The sequence below is a fragment of the Arachis ipaensis genome, chromosome B4, assembly GCF_059453495.1.
Source record: "Arachis ipaensis isolate K30076 ecotype BB chromosome B4, ASM5945349v1, whole genome shotgun sequence".
In the NCBI taxonomy this organism is placed as follows: Eukaryota; Viridiplantae; Streptophyta; class Magnoliopsida; order Fabales; family Fabaceae; genus Arachis; species Arachis ipaensis.
The window spans coordinates 131455597-131472065 of NC_142439.1; the positions used below are offsets into that span (position 1 = coordinate 131455597).

Genomic DNA, 16469 nt, shown 5'->3' on the forward strand with positions numbered 1-16469 from the left:
GGAGAGATAACCCAAAATATTGAGGATTTGTTCTGTGAAGAAGCTCTCTGAAGAAGTTCCTCTACTTGGACAGTGCTTTCTTTCAAAGAAGCATTCCGCCAAAAATGAAAAACTGAATCAGAGACATGCAAATCTGGTTTATCACATAGCAAAGAGGTTGTTAATGAAGTCAATCTCCTTCATGTTATTATAGATTGTATTTTACTTTTCAATGTTTATCTTTCTCTAATTTCTTGAGTGAAAAGGCATATTGAGAGAGCTCAAGTAAAAGCCATGAGTGGAAAGAGGCTGAGAGATACACTAGAGAAAAAAGCCTAGAGTTAATTTCAGATTTCTTTAGGTATGTCTGTGTCTTGTATCTTGTACATGTGAGGTATCCTTTTCTTAGTTGGGTTAGCACTAAGAGTGAAGAGTTAGGTATTAGCATAGCCAATGTCAAGTTAGGTTAAAACTTGAGTGTGAAAGGATTATGTCAATCCTGTGGAATTGGTGTATGTAATACTTCTAACTATAGTGGAAATTCCTCCATTATTGTGGAGGAGACTGGATGTAGGTTGCATTGCACAAGACAACCGAACCAGGATACATGCTGGTGTTAGCTTCTCTCTTCTTTGCAATGTTCTGTTTTTTGATATTCATGAGACAAAAATAAATTGTCTCATAAATTTTCGCTGCTGAGTTCAAACAGATTCAGAATTCAAAGTTTATTTTAAAGGGGTCATTTCAGTAACTTAAAAGAAAGGCATAGATTCAACCCCCCTTTCTCTAAGCCTACCATAACCTTCACAGTGTAAATGAGATATGACACGTTATTTATCTCGTTCATAGTGTGAACGAGATAGACATGTATCTTGTTTATACTGTGAACGAGATAGCCATGTATCTCGTTTACACTGTAAACGAGATGCATGGATTTGTGGCCCACCGGCTATAAAAGGATGTGTAACCCTTGGTATTCTTCACAAACTTTTCGTATCATATTTCTCACAAATACAAGGCATGGCCAGTAACAGTCAGTACATAGTTGTGCTTGTGTATCCCAATTGCCGTATAAGAAATGGCGACAATGGGGTGACATTTGAGTGCGAGGATCCGATATTGTTTCGCACTCAACGTGTGAATACGTTGTCGGATTTGAAGAGTTTGATACTGAGCAAGCTCGGTGGTACAGTAGCGAGGGAAATCGGAAGGGTGGCGTATAGGTTACTGGCCCCCCTGGGTAATGGAGTCTTCTGATTTTGACTGTTCCGACTCCAAGGGGACGAGCATGTGCGAGTGATGTTCGACATCCATGGGAGAATCATGGTGGAGCAAGTAATGGAGCTGTCTGCGGAGGTTGGACATAGTGGCGGTGGTCCTTCCGTACAGTCGACATATGTCTGCTTTGATTGAAAACATGCTTCTTTGGCCTTAAGTTCCCTATGTTTAATCCTCTCTTATTACCATTAGATGTCGTGATATGTGTGTTAAGTGATTTCAGAGTTTATAGAGCAGGAATGGCTCAGAGGATGGAAAGGAAGCATGCAAAAGTGGAAGGAATACAAGAAGTTGGAGAAATTGCTAAGCTGTCCAGCCTGACCTCTTCGCACTCAAACAGCTATAACTTTAGCTACAGAGGTCCAAATGATGCGGTTCTAGTTGTGTTGGAAAGCTAACGTCCGGGGCTTCGATTTGATATATAATTTGCCATAGCTTCTCCGACGATAGGCGACGCGAACGCGTGAATGATGCGGCCGCGTCGCATCTGCGAACTTCAATCCACGCCACCGCGTGGACGACGCCTCCGCATCACCTTCCCGCAACCTGAACGTAACAGAAATCGCTGAGAGCGATTTCTGGGCTGTTTTTGACCCAGTTTTCAGTCCAAAACACACAGATTAGAGGCTATAAAGTGGGGGAATGCATCCATTCATAATCAAGCTCATAATTCATAATTTTAGGAGTAGATGTAGTTTTTAGAGAGAGAGGTTCTCTCCTCTCTCTTAGGATTAGGATTTAGGATTTCTCTTAGTTTTAGGAGTGCCTCTCAATCTCAGGTTCAATGTTCTTTTAATTTCTTTTCTCAATTTAATTTATGAACTCTTTATGTTTAGATTGATCTTCTATTATTAATGCAATTCGAGGTATTTTCAGATTTAATTTTGCTTTGCTTTATTTATAAATGCTTTTAATTTAATTTAGATATTTTCCCTTTTGGCTTTGGTTAAATAATTGGTGACTCTTGAGTTATCAAACTCATTGTTGATTGAAAATTGGAATTCTTCAAGAATTAATTTAAGTTCCAATAACTCTAACTTTTCCCAAGGAAAGACTAGGATCTGAGGAATAAAAATTAATTCATCCACTTAACTTACCTTCATAGTTAGAGGTTAATAAAGTGGGAGAAAAATCCATTCTCATCACAATTGATACGGATAACTAAGATAGGACTTTCAATTCTTATACCTTGCCAAGAGCTTTGTTATTTATTATTTTAACGACTTGTTATCTTACATTACTTGCTCCTTCTTTCCAAAACCCCCAATTTACAAGACTCATAACGAATAATAAGAACATACCTCCCTGCAATTCCTTGAGAAGACGACCCGATATTTAAATACTCGGTTATCAATTTTAAAAAGGAGTTTGTTACTTGTGACAACCAAAACTTTTGTAAGAAAAGTTGATTGCTAGGTTTAGTAACTATACTTACAACGAGTATTTATTATAACTTCTAAACCACCAATCCTTAGTTCTTTCAAAATGGCACCGTTGCCGGGGAATTGCAAACGTGTGCCCTATTATTGGTTATTGTAAATATTTGCTTTTTACTTGTTTTTATTTTTTACTTTTTTTTCATAAATTAAGAGGTTATTGGTTTTTATTTAGTTATAAAAAAAATTTTCAAAAATTTTTTTCAAAAATTTAGTTATTTTATCTTATTTCAAAAATCAAATTTCAAAATTCAAATTTCAAAAATTCAAAATTTCAAAAATTTAAAAATTCAAATTTCAAAATTCAAATTTCAAAACTTCAAATTTCAAATTTCAAAAATTTAATTTTCAAATTCAAAAATTTAAATAACCTTTTAATTTAAAATTTATTTTTATTTTCGTTTTTAATTTTTATTTACTATTATGAGTTCTCACCCCTCTCGCTTTGAGTTTGGTTCCAATGTTGTTGCAAGGAATGGAAATTATAACAGGGACATGCATCGAGGTCAAAACAATCAGAGATGGAAGGAGCCACGAGGATCTGATCAACCATCTCGGCAACATCACCTTCCAAAATACCATGAACAACGACCATCCTACAATGCATACCAAGACAATAGATATGGTGGACCCCCTTGTAGTTACCAGCAAGCTCCATCATATGCCAATAAATCACCTTCTCAACATAACCTTGGACCACCCTACTCACAAGCCCCTCACCACCACTCACCTCCATATGACCATAATCCTTATCCACCACACCAACCACCATATGAACCATACCCAGAACCATCACCTCAATATTCACCATCTCCATCTCCTTATCAAAAAGAACCACCTCCGTATTATGAACCTGTCTTCCAAATAAATGAACCCTCCTATCCACCCCAAACCTCCATGGAAAGCACACTTACCTTTCTCATTAGTCTCACCTCCACACTTCAAAATCTTATATCCCGCATGGACCAACCCTCCACCTCCAATGTTCAACTCGCAAGCTCCAGTACACTTCCATCTCAACCACAGAATGATCTCTCTATCCCATCACCACCATCCATGGAAGAGCACCCACATCCATCAATCCGAGAGCAACATGATCTCAATGATGCTATTGACATAGAACAAGAGAGAATGGATCATCTTCGCGAATCCATACTTCATAAAGAGCTAGAGAAGGCACTAAAGGTGAAGGTAGAAGAGACCTTTGCAGATGAAGGAGTAGTTGAAGGGAGTTATCATAGAAAAGTCACCATCAAGGAGGAGTACGATTTTATACTTAAACAATTGGATCAAGCGATAAATTGATTACCTTCCCAACATTCAGACATTCAAGGAACCTCCATGGCTTCATGTGGACAATCTAATGAAGAACGTAGTATGAAGGAGACATTAGAAACTTTGGTGGACATTAAGGAGCATGAATTTGTACTAGAACAAGTGGAGGAAGCCGGAATTATTGAAGAAGAAGAAGTGGTTGAAGACTTAGGAGATGCTGAACCTCCTTGGGAAAGTCAAGACATAGAGCCTCCCTCAAAGACGTTTAAAATTGATGTTGAAGAGGGTGTACAACCTCCAAGACATATCATGGTTGAAGACTTTGAAGAGGTTGATCAAGAGATGGATTCAATCATTGATGAATTCTTATCCGCAATTGAATCCTCTCCCATTGAACTTGACATGGAGATGGAAGAAGAAAAAGCACAACCTCCCACACTCTTGGTGAACAATGAAGAAGAAATTGAATTGGAAGACAGCTACCAAGAGAAAGAGGTTGAAATTGAAGAAGCTTGCAAAGAGGTGGAAGCTGTTAAGGAAGAGCCCAGGGGAATGGGGCTTGAAATCACCTTGCCGAAGTTATTGGAGACCCCTCCCCCTAAGTTGCCATCATTCTTCACAACATTCAAGTGGGTAAAATTCATATCCCTTAGCTTTCTAATTCCACTTGAATATGGGCTACTGGAGACGGATGGTCAACTTAGAGCTCTTTGTGGCATTAAGAGTAAGAGGAAGATGGTTAGTGGTAAGAATTGTCCTGCAAGGTTCATTATGGTTGGAAGCTTTAAGTTCAAATGCAAGGGTTGGTGTAGAGCTCAGCTGAATGGGTCTAGGAAGTTGTTTGGCCGCTTTAGTGAGAATTCAAATTGCTTGCCACCCAGATGGAATCATAATGATCAATAAGAAGACGGGTGCAAAAGCAAGATTTCGGACCCCGAAATTCAGTCTAGAAATCAACACTCTTGGGGCCTTGTCACTTGCTTTAACTTACTTGAAGGCTTTCTGCGCCTAGTTTGGGATCCCGGAGGCTACTGGAATTCCAAACATTGGTGGAGATTCCTCGATGAGTTCAAGCACAAGCCACCATAACAGGAAGCTCATCAAATGTCCAACTTAAGGACTTTAACTAAAAGTGCTAGGTGGGAGACAACCCACCATGGTATGATCGTTCCTTTTTCATTTTTATTTAGTTTTATTTGTTTTCGAGTTTTATTTTATTTTATTGTATTGAACCTGGAATTTTGCATAACACTCATATTAGCATTGCATTATGCATACTGCATTATTAAAAAAAAAAAGCACGCACGCGACGCGGCAGCGTCACTGACGCGTCCGCGTCACATGTGCGTTGTGAAGAAGAGAAATCGAACAGAGAGTCACGCAGGAGCGTGGCTGGAGGCGTGCCAATGGCACAAATCATCCCACGCGACCGCGTTGCTGACGCGTCCGCGTCACTTGGGAACATTGGCCTCCCACGCGACCGCGTAACTCACGCGGCCGCGTGCCTTGGATTTCGACGTAAGAAAGGGTGCACGACCGAAAGTTGTGCTAGAGTGGTGCTGGACTGATGCTGATCGCACACGCCTTACCACGCGGACGTATGGCTCACGCGTCCGCGTCAGATCCCCATGATGGCCACTCACGCGATCGCGTCGACCACGCGACCGCGTCACCCTGGATTTTGGCAATACTAAGTTTCGAACAGAGAGTTGTGCGAGCGCGAGGCTGCCCTCACGCCAGTAGCATAAACTGTGTCACGCGACCGCATGACCGACGCGACTGCGTCAATCCGTATAAGTGCAAGTCACGCGACCGCGTGCCCCACGCGTCCGCGTCGCTTGCGCCGCACATCTTATCCTAATTTGCCAAATATCTTATCTTTTCTTCCCCAATCCTAATTTTTCTTATCCTTTCTTACTTACTTCTTCTTCCCTTCTTTCCCTTCTCATTCTTCTTATCTTTCATTTTCTTTTACTTAATTTATTTTCATATTTCATTCATTGCATCTTAATTTTGTGCATATTTTTATTTTTCTTTTCTAAATTCATTATTTTTCCTTTGGTGTTGAATTTTCTTATTTAACTGTTGCATCTTCTCTTGAATTATTTTGGGTGCTTAGTGACTTGTTTTATTCTGGATAGGTAATATTATTTATATCAATGCCAATCTTTTATACCTGTATTACTTTTACATTGACATGAATTTATATTATCTCTCCTTACCCACACTCTCTTCCCTATTTTTGCAAATTTTTGCACTCTTGATTTGCCATGTACTTCTACTGTTTTCTCATTTGCATGTTGTAGCTACCATGTAATTGAGACCCTCATTATCTGGCATTAACCCAACCATATTTTCTTTTATCTTTATTTCTGGATTACTGTTCTTCTTTTTCTCTTTTTTCAGGCTGGCCACCGAAGACTGAAAAAGGGAGAAACTTCTATAAGGGGAGACAAACAAGTCCATCTGCACAATCATTAAAGAAAAACATCAGTTGGAACAACTCGTCCACCTGCACATCTTAGCATGCACCGAGGACGGTGCAATCTTTAAGTGTGGGGAGGTCGATACCGATCTCCATGGGTTAGTTACTCTTCTATCTCAACACCAATGGTTTATTTTTCTTGTTAGTTGTTGCATTTGCATGTTTGATTGCATGTTTATTTGATTTTATGCATTTAGTTACTACTTGATTGAAATAATATTTTCTTTTTCAAGAAATTTTTATAGTATTTCACTAATTTAAATTGAAAAAAAAAATTTCTATTAAAACTTGTTTGAAGTTGTATTTGGAACATGGTTTTTGAGCCAAAGAACACACAACTTGTGAGATTTTGAACTTATTTACATGGTTACATTATTTAACCATAAATTTTTATTCTTGTGTGTTTTCTTCTCTATGATTGTAATCTATATTTTGTTCCAATCTATATGTCCATTATTTAGTGTATTTACATGCTTGCATATGATTGAGGCCATTGTTTGATTTCAGCTCACTTATCCCAAATAAGCCTACCCTTTAAATCACCCTTGTCAGCCACTTTGAGCCTTTTAATCCCCATTTGTTCTGTATTTTACCACATCACTAGCCTTAAGTAAAAAAATAATTAAATATCTCAATTGAATATTTGGTTAGCTTAAGATAGGGATTGTGCATCAACTAAGTGTGGGGAAATTATGGAAACTTGGGTTAATAAAGGAATGTATCATGTTTCTAATTTATTTGAATATTGGGAATTTGGGAACCTACTCATGAAAAACCAAAATAGAAAAATAATGGAGAATCCATGTGCATTGATAAGTTATGTTTGCTTTTATGATTCAAAAAAAAAGAGAAAAAGAAAAAAAGAAAAAAATATATATAATATAAATAAATAAATAAGGGGACAAAATTACCCCAATGCTAAGTTAATAAAAAGATCAATGCACATGTGATAAAAGTAAAGAAATATAAAAAATTTGGTACATGAGTATGGAAATCATACAAAAGTGAGAATTATGGGTAGTTAGGCATGAATTTAACATATAGAGTATATGTATATTAGGTGAGAGCTTAGGTTAGTCAAAGATTCATATTATAGCTCACTTGGCCATACATGTACCCTTACCTTTACCTCAGCCCCATTACAACCCTGAAAAGACCTCATGATGTTTGCATTAGTATGCTAAGTATTTGTTGATTGGTTAGATGAAGAACAAAGATTAGAAAGCATGACTAAGAAAGAATAGAGTGATTGATCCTAGACACTTGAGAGTTAGAGTGATATACACTACTAGTGAGGGTTCAATGCTTAATTCTATGTTCCCTGCTTTCATGAGCTATCTTCTTACAAGTTGACTTGCTTTTCATTGTATAATTTGAATTAGTGAAATCTGATTTATGTTTATCTTGGAAGATTTATTTATTTTTAACCAAGTAGGAAGAAACATTTTGCATGTAGTTGCATTCATATAGATAGGTTGCATTTCATATTAATCTACCATTCCTCTTCATCTTTATAGCTTCTCTTGAGCTTAGCATGAGGACATGCTAATGTTTAAGTGTGGGAAGGTTGATAAACCACTATTTTATGATTTATCTTGTGCTCAATTGAGGGGTTTTTATCAACTCTTTACCCACTTATTCATACTATTTGCATGGTTTTACATTTGCCTTCCTAATTATGTGCTTTGATTGAAAACATGCTTCTTTGGCCTTAAGTTCCCTATGTTTAATCCTCTCTTATTACCATTAGATGTCGTGATATGTGTGTTAAGTGATTTCAGAGTTTATAGGGCAGGAATGGCTCAGAGGATGGAAAGGAAGCATGCAAAAGTGAAAGGAATACAAGAAGTTGGAGAAATTGCTAAGCTGTCCAGCCTGACCTCTTCGCACTCAAACGGCTATAACTTTAGCTACAGAGGTCCAAATGATGCGGTTCTAGTTGTGTTGGAAAGCTAACATTCGGGGCTTCGATTTGATATATAATTTGCCATAGTTGCCCCGACGATAGGCGACGCGAACGCGTGAATGACGCGCCCGCGTCGCATCTGCGAACTTCAATCCACGCCACCGCGTGGACGACGCCTCCGCGTCACCTTCCCGCAACCTGAACGTAACAAGCGATTTCTGGGCTGTTTTTGACCCAGTTTTCAGCCCAGAACACACATATTAGAGGCTATAAAGTGGGGGAATACATCCATTCATAATCAAGCTCATATTTCATAATTTTAGGAGTAGATGTAGTTTTTAGAGAGAGAGGTTCTCTCCTCTCTCTTAGGATTAGGATTTAGGATTTCTCTTAGTTTTAGGAGTGCCTCTCAATCCCAGGTTCAATGTTCTTTTAATTTCTTTTCTCAATTTAATTTATGAACTCTTTATGTTTAGATTGATCTTCTATTATTAATGCAATTCGAGGTATTTTCAGATTTAATTTTGCTTTGCTTTATTTATAAATGCTTTTAATTTAATTTAGATATTTTCCCTTTTGGCTTTGGTTAAATAATTGGTGACTCTTGAGTTATCAAACTCATTGTTGATTGAAAATTGGAATTCTTCAAGAATTAATTTAAGTTCTAATAACTCTAACTTTTCCCAAGGAAAGACTAGGATCTGAGGAATAAAAATTAATTCATCCACTTAACTTACCTCCATAGTTAGAGGTTAACAAAGTGGAAGAAAAATTCATTCTCATCACAATTGATACGGATAACTAGGATAGGACTTTCAATTCTTATACCTTGCCAAGAGCTTTGTTATTTATTATTTTAACGACTTGTTATCTTACATTACTTGCTCCTTCTTTCCAAAACCCCCAATTTACAAGACTCATAACCAATAATAAGAACATACCTCCCTGCAATTCCTTGAGAAGACGACCCGAGGTTTAAATACTCGGTTATCAATTTTAAAAAGGGGTTTGTTACTTGTGACAACCAAAACTTTTGTAAGAAAGGTTGATTGCTTGGTTTAGTAACTATACTTACAACGAGTATTTATTATAACTTCTAAACCACCAATCCTCAGTTCTTTTAAGGACTCCGTTTCTTGACACGGGTGAAGAGGATTACAACCTAGACTGCAGTGTAGAGTTTTGGGTCGGCCATAAGTTTAGAAGCCGAGAGGCAGTGCTTCAGGGTGTGAAGAACTACAGTATTTGGAGGAGTGCGGAGTACCAAGTGATAGAATCAGACCGGTTAAAGTACCATGTGCAGTGCCATCAAGCTGATAATGGATGTCAATGGAGCCTCTGTGTGGCCCTTCGACAGAACCTCGGATACTGGTAATATTAAGTTTATATGTGCCTTTCAATACTTCATTATCTGTCAGCAGATACCCTCCGATCAGTAACATAACGTAGCATCGGGCATACTGTCGGAGGGTCTCAGGATCGTCGGTGGGGGGCATCTGACGGACATGATCACGCAACCAGACCAGTTTCAGCGTGAACGACTCCTTCCTCTGCGCCGCCTGCTGTGCCACCACCGGAGGCCTGGCACCAAGCAACTGCTCCACCATCGCCCACGTCTCAGTGTTGTACCACCGACCAAAGTCACGAAGGCACCCCCCAACGGGGTTCCCGTGTGCACGTAGGCCCAGGTAGTATGCCACGTCCTGCAGGGTGATAGTGACCTCACCCCACGGAAGATGAAACGTGTGCGTCTCCGGACGCCATCGCTCCACGAGTGCCGAAATTAGGGAATTGTCAAATGTGAAGTCCCTGAGCGGCACCGTGTCGCCGAATCCGACCTCAGCCAGATACGGGATGATGGCGTCGGGTGGAGGACGGATATGGCTGACTCGCTAGGGCAACGGAAAGCGTGGCCTCTGCGGAATGAAAATAAAATTTTAACCTATAAATAGATAATAATACATTTTCCTACTCTACTTAAGAACAAAGTACTACTCCTACTGAGGAACATACTACCATGTGTCTACTCTACACCTGTCTCTAACTTACTTATGTCGGTAAGCAAATGGTAATTAAGTCAAACAAATCTTACACAAGCAAATATTGTTCTAAATTCATCATACAGTCCAACCCTAAAGCATCTTACTCAGTGTTTGTCACTATGAGACTGCCCGAACAATGTCCACATATTTAGATTAACTGAACATAACGCAACTAACCTCAAAGTCGGCCACCCCAACGTAATGCGAAGTCTCGTTTAGTCTGTTGATGTCACCGTCGTTGCCCGCCTGGCGTGCCATCACCGTATCGAACTCAAATATGGAAGGAAACGGTTAAAAGAGGGGAGAAAGAATTTGACTAGGTCAAAGTGGGGTCCAAAAATACTGTGTAAACGACTTCTACTTATAGGTGCCATTCAGCCTTATCTCGTTTACACTGTAAACGAGATAGACACGACACAGCTGACGTCTCATATCTCGTTTACAATGTAGACGAGATATGACTGGAAAACGCAAAACAATAAATATTTTTAAAATTATTTATTTCGATAATTAATGCATTTATTTTATTTATTTAATAAAAAATCTAGAAATGTGTCCTGTGACAAGAGAAAAAAAAGTATAAAAAAAATATATGGGAAGGACCAAAAAATATGTACTTTTACAAGATGAAGCAAGGAATGGGCCAAGGAATAAATCATGAAATGGTTCTAATTGTAATGGAGATAAAATAAACAATGGACTTAGAGATGGGTCAAGGGATAGTACTCCAAATTCAGAAGAGGCAGGGGATAGACCCAAGTCAGATCCAATTGTGGAGGAGGTGGACTCAGCCATATGTATATTAATTAGAGGCCTTTAACTCTCCTATTTCAAATGAAGATGATGGTGGACCAAATTATCCATACTTCAATGAGGATGCAGAATATGGTGAAGTGCAGTTTGAGTTTGGACAAATCTTTTGTGCCATGACAACGTTCAATAAAATAAGCCTTGAAGAACATCTTTGTGTTTAAAGGCAAAGAGCTTCAATATCTCAAGAATGAGTCAAAGAAAATCACAGCAAGATGTGCAAAGGAAGGGTGTCAATGGCTAATTTTCTGTTCCAAAATAGTGATATATAGTGTATTTTGTGTATTAGTGTTTGTCTTTTGATATCAATCTGAATACATTATTAGGTGCTTGACTTAGTAAATTTGGTATTTTGGAATGGATATAATGTATGAACTTGTTACTTTTGTACTGCTATGATACCTTAACAAACTTAAACAATGGTATTTCGGGATGGTTATATATTTTTAGTGTATGGAGTATCACTTATGTGCTGCTATGATAATATCTTAACAAAAACAATGATATTTTGAGATAGATAACATATTGTTAACGTATGAACTTGTTAGCTTTGGATGGACATATTATGTTTTAATTTGTTGTATATATTATTATAGAAATTATTTGTCGTGCCAAATCTATTCATAGAGTACTTGAATAAAATCAAAAGGTGATAATCCATTCATAAAAGCAAGGTTCAAAAATAGAGAAGGGCTTTTAGCCATAGTTCTCTTCACATTACACAACAACTCACTAGAATACAATATACATAAGGGAGTTATTCAAATAAAAATATTTTTTTTTATAAAAATGTTTTGTATAAAAGTGTGATTTATTTATTTGTCCACACTTTAAATTAAAACAATACTTTTATAATATATCAAAATCTAATTCTACAATTCATCATCTAAAAAAAAAAAAATTTCACATGAAGACAATTATAAAATCTTTATTAAAATACCTATCTATACATAATACCTATAAATATAAATAATATAAACATAAAAGAATAACTATAAAAACTTATATTTTTCTCTTGTTTGTTTTTTCTTGGTTGCTAAATTCTAACTTTTCTTTTAATTTTTCTATTTTATCTTCTAGCAACTTCACAAATATTTAGCATGATTTTTTTACACATTGCTAAACTGAATTGAAATTATCTCATCCAACCACGCAAAAATTTTGGAATGTAGTCAGTGGCTCTGAAATAAAGTTCATTAAATCAGTACAAGCAAACATACTAAAACTATCAACCAAGTTAATATCAAAGTTCACACAATATTGACAAATCTACCTTGAACTTAAACTACTCAAAACATACTTGAAGAAATAATGGATATACACTTATATTATAGTAGCAGTACCGAGAAAAATTTTCTTTGACTTTTTCATTGTATGTAATTCTTGCATGTCAGCATACGCTCTATATTCGCATTTAGGGTATTCGAATTTTCTTCTCCTACTACCTCCACTTGCATTGCTAGTTGAATCCATGAATTTTGCAATCTGCTTTCCTCCAACACGTCGCTGAGAAGTTGAAGATCGATATACATTACTCATGATTTGTTTTTTTGTCATAGAATTAGCTGTTTCTATTAGGTTATGTAATGGAATCAATTTAAATGACGATGTCATTCTGATGATTAGCTAGAGAGTTAATTGTCCCAAACAAATCGTTATTATCCACCTCAGTTAAGTGTAGTACAAGTGTCTTCCTCAACTTAAAAACCTAACATATGTAAGTAAAATTTATCAAGTTTTACTTAAAATATTTACACAAGGGTCGATTTGTCTAATGAAATTGAATTTTATGGACCGATTTGTCTCTATTTTAAAGAATTGTCCAAAACTTCAAATTGAAAATGGATAAGGACCAAAAAAAGGAGAGGAGTGCTAGGGACAGTAATTTTTGTGTTTTGTAACCATCAATTAGTCATCAATAATATTTTTAATGGTGTTGAGATTATATTCAATGGTGGGAGATCATTCACTTTTCTTTTGATGATTATGTGCTAGTCACAAAACACAAAAATTACTGACCTCCTAGACTTTCTCAAAAAAGTTTTACTCTAAAATTAAAAAGGGTCAATTTATCAATTTTTAAAATTTTTTGAAATTGTAACCAAAAACATATTTTTTTTTGAAATAATAAAACATTTTAACCTGGACTCTCACACACATTCATTCTCATACCACTCTTGCTCCATTTTGTGACCAATTTTCCGAAAGAAAACCGAATCGGAAAGAACCATGGGAGGAGGCGGAGCTGCAGATCACGGCCATGGAGCTCATGGAGGAGATTTCAGGAGCAAAGTATGGAGCATGACCGGAGGCCCTTACTGCCGCCCTAAGCACTGGAGGCGCAACACCGCCATAGCCATGTTCGGCGTCTTCCTCATCTGTGTCCCACTCGCTATGAAATCCGCGGAGCTCGAGGTCCCTTTTCCCAATCTATGATCTTATTTTTTTTTCTGTTGAATTTGTTGCAGAAATTTTGAATGTTTAGGTGGATTTTTTAGGGTTTGTTGATTGATGATTTTATTGACTGGTTGCGCAATCAGTTTGTGTTATTTGGGAATTCTAGGTGTGTTAATGGAATCTGGGTTTTCTAGTATCTTATTCTGGAGGTGGCTAAGGATTTAGGATTACTCTATTGAACTTTGTTCTTTATTTATTTTTTATTTTTTTAACATAGGATTGTTTTGGAGCCTGAGATTTGAAAGTTGTTTATTTTGCATTGTTAGTTAGAATGCTGAAATGTTGATCTATGTTAAGATTGATGATTACATTATTATTCTCTGTTTCTCTTGCTTATCTCTAAGATGAAAACAACAACCTTTTCAGCCAGTTTTCCTTGTTTTCACCTTGATCAAGCATTTGTTTAGATTTTTAGATTTTTTATCAATCATTCAGTTGGATAGCGGGCACTGTTATTCACATTTTGTCATTATAGCTTTCTAGCTTCACTTTGTGCATTTTGTGAAATTGGGTTTGTTTGCAGATGAATTAAGTTACAGCTCAAAAGCATGTTATAAATTGTGGCTTTATTTAATTCAAAGGATGTAATTGTTTTCTGCTTTTCTCCAATCTATCGTAATTGGGTTATGTTGCTACGCTACCAGGCTATCCGAATTTTAGAGTATGTCTGGAATCGCAAGAATTTGTATTCACTCAATAATGGAATTCTTTTTCATGTTTTGGAACAGATAAAAATGAATTAAATTTCAATGCTCATTTTTACTTTGTTTATAAATCAGACCAAAAAGGGTTTGATTTCCAAATTAATTCTCACAACAACCATACTTAACATTTGAAATGTAAAAAATATCCCTATTTATAAGTGATTGTTTAATGAAAATGATTTTATCAAGGGTGAAGTTGTAAAAGAAGAATTCAACTCGTTTAAAAATCATTCCAAACCAAAAAATTGAATTCAATTCTACTAGTATATTAAAGTAATTTCAAATCATAGAATTGAGTTTCAAGTAGAAATGAATTCTTTTCTCACATTAAAAACTTTCCAAAAGAGAAATGGTTATTACTATAAAGTTGAAGAAGTTGTGCATGGCTTTGCCCATCTCCCCCGCGTTCCTTTAATTCATAATGAAGATTGAGCAGTTTTGCTCAGCTTTTAGGAGATGAGGATGTTGTGTGAGAATGAATGTTAATTGAGATGATGAGGATGTGGAGTAGGAAGCTGTTCAGATGGGGGGTGATTAGATGGATGAGTGCACACATTAAACTAGATAGAATTTGGAATAAATGTACCAGGAAGAGAGTTGGAATAGAACGGATTAGATGGTAAAATCTCATCCTATAGAAGACCTGGTATGACTCCAATAAGGAGAGTGGATTAGATGGAGGGTAGTTTTGCAGCTAGAGATATAGCCAGACCTAAGAAAAGTTTTGAGGCAGTTATTGAGAGAGATACTATGGGTTGTTTGATCTGTATGGCTAATCCCGTCTATTGGAATAAGGCCTAGTTTTTGCTGTTGTAACTAAAAAAGTAAGGTCGTATTGCTGTGAATAAGATGTTTAACCATCAAAGTTTAAAGTTACTCTAAAATGGCAATGTTACTCTAGAAAGTATTGGTAAATTACTAGCTGAAATATGAACCTGTAGGTGGAAATTTGGAATAAAGGTATATATGCATCAGCATATATCTAAACTACAAGTGGCAATGGTAGATGTTTATGGTCATTTGAAATTGGTTGTTTATTATCCATATTTTTCCATGAATGTCTCTCAGACATCAGATACTTATCCTCCACTATAAAGCATTAACCTTGTATATTAATGTCTAACTATTAATGTCTAACTTTTAATAATGCTTAATAGTTTGTTAGCTTGGAACATATTCTGTATCAGCCATCTGGATTTTATTCTGGCTTCCAGAATTTTGGTGGATACAAAATGGAATGTTGATCTGTTTTTACCTCAACCCTTGATTTACTTTCAAGTTTGAATGGCTGGATGAGTTGAACTTTTTCTTCTCATTTTTTAAGTGGTAGAAAAAAGTTGGTTCAACTCTTTAAGTTGTATGTTATTCTTTAATTTTCTTTCTAATGAAAAAGGGATGACACATTGTTTTCTTTCCTTTTATACTTTGGATCTGTTGGCTGAGAAGAATTGTTTTCTTAATGTTTCAGCAACGGCCACATCATCCTGTTCGGCCGATCCCTTCCCAAATCTGGTGCAAGAACTTTGGAACTAAAGACTATAAAGACTTTGAATGATAATATCTGATCGCTGTCGCGGGTGCTCACAGATTTGTTTGTTAAAATGCTGAGCATATGAACAACTTTAAAGTGTTGTTATTACTGTTAATGTTTAGTAAGCCTTGGATCATGTAATGGACATGCTTTTTTTTTTTTTTTTTTTTTTAAATTATGGGTACATCCATTTTAGAACTCATGAAATTACAATAATTTGCTCATGTTGGTTACTTTAAATGAGATTATTTGTCAATTTTGCCTATATCTTTTTTGTGTTTGAGCCAATAGTTTTCTTTTTGTATATTAGAGTCTATCTTTTGTCGAGAGATGAGACAGAGACAGCCTTTACAGGTTTTGACATGCTTTTATTAGTTTATACTTGAGCTACCTTTAATTTTACAAAAACGCTATTTGTGCACTAAGATTAACCAATAAAATCAGTTATTATGTATTTCTGATACATGTGTAGTTTAATTTATGCTTATTGTATATTTTGTATTTCAATGAGTATTCTATACTGGTGACTGATTTTAGTGTTTCATTTTATTGTACACCTAGCATAG

At 36.3% G+C, this 16469-nt stretch overlaps 1 protein-coding gene across 1 annotated transcript; it reads left to right on the forward strand.

Moving 5' to 3' along the window:
• The first annotated feature begins 13360 nt into the window (after positions 1-13360).
• LOC107634961 (uncharacterized) lies at positions 13361-16159 on the forward strand. Its single transcript, XM_021121729.2, has 2 exons — positions 13361-13626; positions 15841-16159. The coding sequence occupies exons 1-2, from the start codon at positions 13441-13443 to the stop codon at positions 15925-15927; spliced, it is 273 nt and encodes a 90-aa protein (XP_020977388.1). The 5' UTR covers positions 13361-13440; the 3' UTR covers positions 15928-16159.
• The last annotated feature ends 310 nt before the right edge of the window (positions 16160-16469 follow it).